General features: G+C 43.0%; 1 protein-coding gene across 1 annotated transcript in view; it reads right to left on the reverse strand.

Moving 5' to 3' along the window:
• Positions 1-10,711, reverse strand: part of LOC126871801 (follistatin-A) — a 67,672-nt gene extending 56,961 nt beyond the window's left edge. The window contains exon 1 of the mRNA XM_050631053.1: positions 7,622-10,711. Within this exon, the coding sequence (XP_050487010.1) occupies positions 7,622-7,853 (232 nt within the window). The 5' untranslated portion in view covers positions 7,854-10,711. The remainder of the gene's footprint in view (positions 1-7,621) is intronic.
• Positions 10,712-11,327: the final 616 nt, after the last annotated feature.

Raw genomic sequence — 11,327 nt, forward strand, 5'->3', positions numbered from 1 at the left:
ATCGATGGACTGCGAATTTTTATGCAAATTCGTATTTTTATGAGCAGAAGTAAAGAAATTGAAGCCAAGTATAGAGATTTACTTTATGCTTTAAATAGTACAATAGCGGTACTTTTTCTTGGGTATCGTATACGCTTTCACGAGCATCGGAAGATTCATAATCATCGGAATATAACAGAATCAAAAATATTGTACGATAATGTTCGATTAAAAACGTAAAACGTTAAGACGAAATAGAAATCTGGTGTAAAAAAAAAAAAAATAATATCTTCTCTCAATTAGCGATACATTGAACTGACCGGTGTAAGATAATGCTTCAATTCCTATACGTTTAAAGAGACGTTGCAATAGTGCAAAAACCAGGTCGATGCCTAGAGCAGTTTTAACGCCAACCTATTTGTCATTTGGAGCGAAAGGAGTTAACGAGGAAACTGAATACTGCTTTGTATAACGGTTGAACAATTCCGTTCTGTGTTACTTCGCAATCTATTCGCTATTGCCTTTATAAAAAAAATGCAGTTACACAATTTGTTCAAATAACATGCCTATAAATTTTCTTCCAATCAAGCTTCCACTTTTAATATCTATCGCTGCAAAACGTAAATTATTCATAATCCTACAACGCTAATCGAATAATGATCCCCAAGGAGCCAAGATCGTCGTTGAAGCAACTGGCAGAATTAAAAAAACAAAAATACCAGGAAATTCGCGAAAATACAATTTCTCGTATTCGCAGATTCGTTCTCCTAAACTCGTACGCTCGTTCATGCAGCCGGTCCAGCTCAGATACCTCTAGAAATTCCTCGAACCATCCAACTCATCCCCTGAGTACACCTAACTACCTAGCCGTACATTTTCCTGCTAATTCGGCCGTTCAATCCCCAAAACGATAATGGACACGAAGTAGTCAGTCGCGTCGGATCTCGAGAATCTCTGAAATCCTCCATAACCGTCGCGAACGCCCCGTTGTCCCGAGTATTCGAAAGCACCATCATCGGTCGCCGGCGTCTACTATTCGTAGCCTCAGAGACGGAGCCGGCGAAAAGGCCTGCCACTCCTCCCTCTCTGACGGGGCCAAGGAGCCCCGTCGGACTTCCCCTCGTGGAGTCGTCGTCACGAGGGCGGAAAACTTCCCCCTTTCCTCTCTTTTTTCCCCTTTCTTTTTTCTTACTTTTTTCGAAAGGCAACGAGGAATGTTGGTTTGTTTCGGTGGAACGAGGAAAATGGCGCCAGAGAGCAGAGAGAGAGAGAGAGAGAGTGAGAGAGAGAGAGAGAGAGAGAGAGGATTGTAACCAGACCAGAGAAGGTGGAGAGTCCTCTCCCTCGCGCGTGGTTCACGCTGGTCAGGCTAGCCCTACACTCTTTGCTCTCTCGGTCGAGAGAGCGGCTTCGCGACTCGCCAGGCCCTTCTGGCCCCTCTTCTGCCTCTCTGGCCCTTCGTTCCTCCCTCGCCTCCCTGTTCGAGGACCTACAGGGTCCCTCTGCCTCCGTCGTCGTCCTTCTTTCGCTCGGTGGCATCGTCCTCGCGTCTACAGCCTCTGAAGCTCCACTCGCTGATGCGGAGCACTGACCCGCAAACTGGTTCCTCCATTACACCAGGCTTTCTCCCCCTCCCACCCTTTGCTCTCTCTTACGATATCCCTGTCTCTTTCCTCCCTTCCAACGATTGCCCCCTCGACTTCTTTCTTCCCCTTTCTTCCCCTTTCGTCCCTCTGTTTCATCGTCTTGGATCACTTCGATTCCCTCTAGTTTTCTCCCTCTCTCTTTCACTTTTTTTTCTCCGTTTCCCCTCGTGCCCGATCTCTGTGTCTCTTTTACTTACAATTAGCCTTCCTACGTCCGTGTCAGCTTCTGCAACCCCCTACGGGACGATCGACCTCGTCAAGTCCGCCGCAGATTCGACAAGACTGCACAGGCCCGATACCCTTCGAGCTTTTCTCCTTCTTTCCCTTAAATCGTCTTCCATCGAAGTATACGACTCGGGATTTTCTACAAAAACTCTTTCCATCGCCAGTGAAACGATATGTTTTCTCTTTATTCTTTCGCTTTATTTTTCCCCAAAACTAGAAGCTTTATTTGCCGATGTAAGAAACTCGGGTCGTAAAAGCTGCAAGAGCCGAGTCACAGTTAAGGCGGACAGACGATCTTTAACCTTTATCGTTTCAGTGAAACAGTTAACCATAACCTCAGACGTTTCCAAGGAACAATTGGCAAGTATTCGCGAGAAACGACGATTCGTCGGAGCATTGTCGTCGGCCAGAACTACGTGTGACCTAATGGAGTTTCCGAGAGCTGTTTCGCCAGACGGTGTACCGCTTGTTCGTCGCGTTTTCCCTGCGGCCAGTCGCGCCGGCAGACGTGGAATTAGCGCTGAATTAATTCGCACTTTATCGCCTGTACGAAGGCGAGCGACCACGCGTTTCCACGCCCGACTCGGCGTGCATCAACGCCACTAATTTCGCTGGCAACGCGCGGATAATTGGCGATCGTGGCTCGCGATTGTTCACCGCATCCTCCGCGTCCTGCTGCCGGCCGACAAACAGACCTTCGAGACGCGCTTTCCTCTCGCGTGACGCGCGATCGATAAGTGTTTGAAAATGCTCCGCGAGTACTCCGTTCTTTCTAGCGTCGATGGATCGAATCGGATCGAACGTTCGATACGAAACAAGATACGATCGTGATTGTCCTTCTTCGGTTTTCTTTTTATATTTATCGATCGATGATTAATCGCGAAAAGGCAGCTCTCGTTGCTTGGTTTTTCTTCCCACTGTTGTTCTATCGTCATTTTTACGATCGTTCTATCGATCGTGATAGAGTTTCAAGCGGGATATTGTGTTTAGATCGTTGGAAAAATTCTTCTATTCTTATGGAGGTAATAGTTATTCGTCCGTTGTGTCCATTTGACATGACGTGATAAATGCAAAAACGTAGGCATGGCTTGTATATTGCTTTGTTATTTCTGATGAATTGCGATATGTACAATCTTATTTTTAAACGCGTCGAATACTCGTTGCTATTAAATTCATACTTTTTTTTAGTCAGACAGTTTATAAAAATTATTCGTCTTTCCTTTCTGTTAATATTATATTGATTTTATTACATGTATATGTACTTTACTTGTATTTTGTTATGTATATTTTTTTGAAAAACGAAGCTCGTTAGCATTGCGGTATTATTTGTTATTCGTGCGGAATATGCTCAACGCTCTCTATATCTCTGTAATCTGTTTAAAAATCTTCCATAATACAAAACGTAACCCTGTTGCTTTCTCTCGGAATACTTCTCGGTAGTGTGAAATAATTTTCATTTATTTGTGTATCCAAAATAGTAGATATAGAACGCTCGAAGAAACTCTTGCAAGCAAAGAATTCAGCAGGCGTGTTCAACAAATTTTGCAGTGTTAACTTTGCAAATCTTTTTGTATCCGTGAATGTATAGAAATTATCTAGTTCTTAGAGTAGAGAAACGAGGCAATGACGCGAGCAACGCGTCAAATAATACGAATCGAATCCAATTAATTGCATTAGATAATTAAGTTCGATTTTACGACCTATTATTGGCTATGAGCTAATCGTCCTCGTTACAAGCATTGCGACTGTTCTAGTTGAAAGAGAAAAACCAATCTGAAGGATAATCTCGTTGCATCTGAACCGCAGTTTAAACCAGTTTTAAACATTAAATAATTCACAAAAATTTGAAACGTTGGGCGAATTATTTGGACTTGAATTACAAATTATTTAAATTGTCTTTCGTTTATTTTGTTATTTTTATTCCCTTGTAGAAGTTTATTTAAAATTTTGTACACGTGAGAAAATTAAATTTAACAAGTTTTTTATTTTACATTCGAACCAACGTGAAAGCTTTGCGGATAGTTTCAGCAACTTTTCCAAAGTGTCACGAATTTCATGTGCCTAGCGAAAATAAATTACGCGACACAGTCCACTCGCCAGCATGTCCTTTTCAATTATGACAATTTCTGCCTTATTCGCATATTCTCCCGTAACATATTGCAAAAGTTGGTCGTGTATGTCTACGATAATTATCGTTGGCCGATAAAGTGTCCATTGCGAGATTTCTGCGAGTGTAGGTCGCGTTTTAAAGAAGGGGGCGTGATTTCTTTCGTACGTAAGCCTGCGATCTCGTAATGCACGACAGTTGGACGATTAGCAACCGTTTTAAATTACGTGCAAAGTAGACAATAATAGAACGAGAACACCGGCTACGCGTCTTGCCGCGAGGTAAAAACATTTAACGCTTTTGCAGTAGCTCGGCCAACCGCGACAGTAGTATAACAAGAATTTCACGAAATCTGTCTACTTTATCTTCAATTATTGGCAAAAGAATAATTGTCTTCGAATATCGAATAAAGATGAAGATACTTTCTAAAAAATTTCACTGCCATACACCGAAACGATAACGATTTCTATCGAAAGTGCACATCTTCGTGAAAGTTTACATGTTTATCGGGAATCTCTAAAAGTCGAAGTTAAGAAATATCGAAAATCGCAGTTACCCTGAACCAAGTTTCGTAGAATACATCGAAACGAAAGAATACTACGAGAAACTGGATCATGCTTATTTAAGGTATTAAGTAATAAATACCTTTCTATAAATACTTATATGCTTCCAGCAAATTCGTTCGTTTTACAACATTTTGCAGTCTCATTTCTCGGTGAAGTTCTTCTTAACAGACTGGCGGGAAGTAGCCAAAATAAACGACGTGAACAAAAATAAGTACCAATCGTCTACCTGTTACGTTGGAAAATAGAAACTTACGAACGCACGAATAAAATGGAAACGAATCGACAATGCGATCGACGTCGAATCGAGACGCGTTTACGGTGACACAGTTTATTCTAAACGCGATAAATAAACAATCCGTTTGATCGATTGTTCACCGTTGTTTGCATAACGAGAATTGCGATCCTGCTAACAATCGAAACACACCCTGGTTCGTGTTACGTCAACGCCAGTTGTCATTTAGACGTTAACCATTGTCACCGTTGCAAAGTGTTCGCTAATGGTCTGCAACCAATCGAACGATCTTCGATCGACCGAATCGATCCCCACGCAATTTCGTAGAATATCACTGTCGTTGGTTGCATAAAATTCGTTTGCTTTGGCATAGTTATAAATGGTAATTAATAGACTGGGAATGTTTATGAAAATTTGTTTCATCCGCTAAATATTACAAGGGATACTTTATTTTTGATATTTTACATAGTTTTACGCACTTATTTTCCATAAACATATAAAGATTTCATTAATTAGATACAAGTATCGCTTACAGATTAATGGTTTATATCTTTAACGTGTTTATATCATTTATAATTCAACGAATGATAATTGATTTGAAAAAATTGGAAAGCAACAGTAAAACAGCTAATCTTTACAACGGTTGCGTTTATTTTGTTTTCGTGTCGTTCTTTAACACAATTTCTTGTCCCAAAGGAGAAATTAAGAAATGTTTCGCGACTACTGTTGTCGAAGTATTTAGAAGGAAAAGAAATTTAGATGTTTCGAAGATTCAGAACGTCCCCTGTTACTTTTTCGAAGTATCTAGCGAGTTTCATTACTGACTACTCAATTACGAAAACATTTTCTTCCGCAACTAAAAGATTTTTTTTATTATACGTATATCAATAATGGCGCGCGAATGTGAAAGTCATCAGGCTATCTTCAAGGCTACATCGCACTTTTGTTGGATTCATAACGATTTTCTACCTTTCACACATCTGTCGACGATAAATTCAATATCGGTTCGTAGCCGATTCTCGGACGTTCAAATTTTTGCAGAAAATAATTGAGGGCGCGTATCGTGATAAGACAGAAAATACGGAAATCGTAAGTGGCAAATATTCTTGTCCGTAACTATTAAAAACGAAAGCACGCTGATTAATAGTGGCGATACGTGTTACACGCGTATAATTTTAAACAGGATACGTGCGACTTGCTCAAAGTATTGCTAATAAATATACGTGATTGTTATGTGACGTTTATTGAGGATATCGATAGCTGTATGTAATTAGCAGCAACTTTAAGAAACATAAAGAACATCGAGTCCCGATGTTCTTAATATGTACAACATAAGCGTACCTACTTAATCAGAACGGCAATATCTGCCGGACTTTATACGATTATTATTAAAGTAAAAGTCCAATAACGAAGGTCTTTCGCACATAAAAATGAAAAATGTAGGAGTACAATGATCCACTCTTTCGAAACATCCTGACATCTTTATGACACGGAGCAGCTGCGTTTTAATACAGGCGACGCGAGAAATTTGGGACGATGATTTCTATCGATTAATCGCGCGATTAATCGTACGATTAAACGTCGTTAACTTAAGAATTTAAACATACGAACAACACCGGTTTCGATAAATATCGTAGTAATAAAGATAAGAGAATATATTTATTTATATATTTTCTTAAATATCTTTCGTAAATTTCTTCGAATTTATCTCTTTTCTTGTATTAATACTAATATACAGATTAGATTTGTTTATACAGTATTAACTAAACAATTTTCTATCGATATTAAATCAATCGTATAGAATTAATTAACGAACAAATACCAGAGAAATTACATTTCAATCGTACTTCGCTACAAATGGTTCCACATAATTCAAGAACCACCATCATCAAAAATAACTTTAAAACGTTCAACATGCTTTATAGGTTAAACACATAATCAGCAGCCCGTTACATCAAAAATAATTTCCCAATTTCCCAACCATCTGCTATAAACACTTTATCAAACATCTTAACTATTCGGAAGAAGAAACACTAACAATCTTTGTCGGTTACGATTAACTGACAGATGTTAGTTACAATGAAACATATAAGTTAACAATTATAAGAAACCCGAAAATCTCGGTATTACGATAAAGCTGAATTTTGAGGGAATTCTTACAATTATAAAAAAAAAATTGTAAATGATTTTATACAGAAAACTGTCACAAATCTGTGGTCAATTCAAAGTTCGATTCACTCTATGAAAAGCTGTATCGTCTGATCGCACTCAATGACTTTATTAATTTTAATACTACATAAATACTCCGGACGTGAACGATTCTCATAGACGACGCGCTATTTCCTATACTCATCGCTGCGAGTATAGTGTTTTGCACGCTGTACAAAATATCATTTAGACGCTACGCATATATTCACGTTGTTACTTTGACTTTTTACTGAAATGTATCCGCACACTTGTTTATATTTAGTAGCATGTAACTCAATTACGAAATTACAGTTAAGTGGAATTACAGTGATTTTATCCTTCGTACGAATGATCGTCGTATAATTATGTAGCGTAGAATATCATGGCACATTAAGATCGAACAAATCAACGTTCGCGACTGTCGAATTTTGCGACCATTTTTTTTTTGCATTGAATATTACTTATAATTTTCATAAAGATAATAAAATTTAGCGGAGGCGAACCAATTGTGTATTTTCAACAGAAACAAAACGACTTACAAGAGATCCTTGAATAAAAAGATTATTATATCTCGTAACATTCTAATTTCTCGAAAACGATGAATTGATCTCGATAAAGTTTATCAATTTCATCTCTGTACAACTTACTGCGTTTAACATAAAGTAAATATTGGACTCACCCGTGGCGGACTGGGTCTGAAGCAATAGTCCGATCAGCGAAACCAGGACGTAAGTGTTGTACCGGGGTGCCACGATACCCCGTCGCAGGGTCGTCATCTCAGGCGGCCCCCGCCAGGTGCCCCCTCGAGCTACCGCCGCCCCTGCGACCGCCTTCGGCAGCTTTGGCTTCTTAACTTCCGCCTTCGCTCCTGCCAGCTCCACGCCGCGTAGTCCTCGTGCTTCACATCTCATCTGCCACGCCGCTGTCGCTTCTTCCCCGTCCGGTGGCGACCGTCCTTTTCCCCGAATCTCGTCCGGACCGTTTTACCACGTATCGGGCCACCACCACCTCCACCTCTTAGGCCACCTCGTCATTTAACACACCGTTTCGCTGAAACGTTCGATCGTTTACAGTCACGATCCCCCAACTCGAGTCGTGTGCCGGCTCCTTTCGAACCGACTGTTAACCGGGCCACTCTGTCACTTACGTCTCTGTACTGTATATATGTATAGCGTGTATACGTTTACGTGTATCTAGTTTACGTTGAGACGTAGTCTGTATGTGTATATATATATATATGTACGTGTATGGAACCACCGAGTAGAACTCGAGTCGAAAAGATTTTCTGAATTCCGAAATTTTGTTTATATGTCTTTCACGTAACGTCCCATCTGCCTCTGTGCGTAAGACGTAAAATTCGGTTACGGGGCGGCCCGTTCCACGTCCAACCTGAGCTCTGCGCCGAGAATCGGTGTCACGCGACTATAAGGACGCGCGGAGACGGTGCCACGCGAGATCGCACGCGATTAATATCGGTTGCATTTTCGCGAGAAAGTTTCACGTACACGTCGTTGTGACGCGACACACCGCCTGTCAAGATCCATCGGAACGACCGCCTTTGTATTTTACCGACTTCCTCGCGATTGAAAATTTTACGATCGTCTCTTTTTTCCTTTCTTTCTTCTTGCTTAATTTCCTGTCATATAGAATGGAATTAGAACGATTCGAAATAACTGACACTCGTGTCAGGTTTTAAGACAACTGGCTTACGGTAAAGGGACACTGTCCTTTCTCGTTCTCGATGGAATATTAACGATCCGCGTGGAATCCGTGTGTCCGGTGAAACTTCACGTCCGATAAACGCGACTCTCGAGAGAAACTGTAATGCCGAAAGAGGCACGCGACGAGAGCGAGAGACAGGATCAGTGCGAGAGTAGCGGATCACGTGTCCGGTGAAGGAAACTCACTGAACATCACACCATCCACGAGGAAAAGCACGGCGCGACAACGAGGGGAAAAGAGCGTTTGGCGGAAGCCGAGAAATCGATTCGAAACACCTGTAGAAGAAGCGACGTGTTTCTGTTCCGTTTCGTTCCGGCGTGTGGTCCCCAGCCTGGAACAGCACCAACGGAGTGTCCTGTCCTGTGCACCACCAGCGGCTTGCTTTCTCGGACTCCGTCTCTCTGTCTATGTTCTTTCCTCTTTTTATTTCAAAAGACACGCGTCTTCCGCTTCCGAACTGAAAATCGTCTCATGATCACGTCACTCGATGATTCACCACCCGCGTACTAACATCATCCTCTCATTTCTGTCCCTTCGTCTTTTCCTCCTTATTTTTCTTTATTTTTTCCCCGTTCCTGCGACCGTGACGAATCGTGAAAGTTGGCGGAACACGTGGACACGATAAGCGACGAAGAACAGCGGCGAGGCGCGAAAACGCGGTCACCCTGGGGTCTCTTTGGCGGCTATCGAGCCGTCAACGATTCGCGCGGCGAACGAGAGCCGGCTCCTCGACCTGCCTCACTCACGGATCCTCGTCGATCGTCCGGCGAGGAGTGACGACGAGCACCTCTCGTTTTCCGAGCCGATGCTTTCGGCGGCGATGTAACGTACGACGACGACGACGGCCTGTGAGAGCTCGTCCGATCGTTCGTCCGTTCGTTCGCTCGCCCGCTCGCTCGCCTTCGTCTCGTCTCCTATAGCTCGTTCGTTCGTAATCGTTTGCTCGACCGTTCCGCCTCGAGAACGAGCGCGGGTAGTTTCGTGGCGCGCGGATTCGTCGGATGGAAACCAAGCGCGCACGAGGCCGCCCGGCAGACTGAGAGTAGCAGTCGGCAGTCGACAGTCGGCAGGCAGCAGCGGCAGCAGCAGCAGCAGCAGCAGCAGCAGCAGCAGCAGCTAGTAGCAGCAGCCAGCAGCAGCAGCCAGCAGCCAGCAGCAGCGGTACAAGGCGGAACGTTTCCCCGTGTGCCGAGCGAAGCTCTGCAAAAGCGGTCTGCACACGCGGCCGCGCTGTGTTATGTTGTCCCCACTTCCCTTCTTGGAGCGCGCGATCGCGGCTGCGGCTGCGGCAGCGACTCGCCTATCTGCCTGTATGCCTCTATGCCTTGCCTGCCTTCCTCCTCTATGTCTGCCTGTATGCCTGCCTGTTTGTCCGCCTGCCTGTCTCATGCATGCATGCATGCACGTTTCGCCTCCTTCTCCACCACCGACGACCTCCTCCTTCCTACTTACTCCTTCTCCTTGCTTACTCCTACTCCTCTTCCTTCTTTTCTCCTTCTCCTCGTACTTCTTGCATCCTCCTGCCTCCCTTCGCTGCGGCCCCCGAGACTGCCTTCCTTCCTTCCTCCAAACTGCTCCATACGTTCTTTCCACTCTCTATCTTGCCGTTCCTCCTACGCTTTCCTTCTTCTATCTTTCCATCTCTTTCTTTTCTCTTCATTTTCTTACCTCAGTGTATCTCTTCTTTTCCTTCTTTCTATTTCTCCTTTCTATTTTTCTTCTTCTCTGTCGCCTGTCGTCTACGTTTGTTTCTTCTTCTTCTTCTTCTTCTTCTCCTCCTCCTCCTCCTGTTTCTCCTGGTCGTCTTTACTCTTCCGTGGTTCTTCGCTTTCTCGTCCTTCCGTTTTTTGCGAAGGAGACGCGCCTCTTTGTCGGGACCCGGCTATTAGGCTTCGCCGGTTCGCGATACCCCTCTCTTTTGCTTTACTTCCGGTATTCGTCTCTGGATGGTGGAAGGAAAGTACACGCCGCGGGAGATTCGATTTTGGTCCGGTTGTCGTCCGCCGGACGAACAGGAGGATCGGTCCCACCGCACGTCCAGATATTTTTTGCCCAGTTTCGCGATATTTATAGTACAGCCGCGTTTCTGTTTGTTTCGGATGCATAAATTGTGTAAGGCCTCTTTTTTCGACGAGGATCCACAAGCTTGAGAAGTGGGGAGTAAAAAAGAAAAGTAGTCGAGAGTGTCTTCTTTGTTCCCTCGTCGAGGGTCGTTAACTCTAGTCCCTCCGATGACGGATTTTTCGGATTCTTTTTGCGTCGCGCGCGGTGAGAGGGGACGAAATTGCAAGTGCGACGAAAGACGATTCTCGCGTTCGAGCGTAAATCGACTGCGTGAAAAAAATAGCTTTCTTTAGAAACGCTCTTTTTCCTTTTCGCGATAAAAGCTTTTAAACATAGTTAAATGACTTTCGTGATCAACCGATTGGCTTGTTTTTAGTCCTCAAGCATACTATAGCACACGATTTATTTATATAGTAGAAAATAAAAAAACAGTGGGAAAAATAAATAGAACGAAGCTTGTGAAAAGACCATAATTTTTATTATCTTTTAAGCGAATAAACTACGATCACTTATTACGGTCCCATTTTATTTTAAAAAACTTGTTTGAATTTTAAAGTCGTGCGGAAATTTCATAATTTTATTTTTATACAAACTACTGT

This window comes from Bombus huntii, chromosome 12, assembly GCF_024542735.1.
Source record: "Bombus huntii isolate Logan2020A chromosome 12, iyBomHunt1.1, whole genome shotgun sequence".
In the NCBI taxonomy this organism is placed as follows: domain Eukaryota; kingdom Metazoa; phylum Arthropoda; class Insecta; order Hymenoptera; family Apidae; genus Bombus; species Bombus huntii.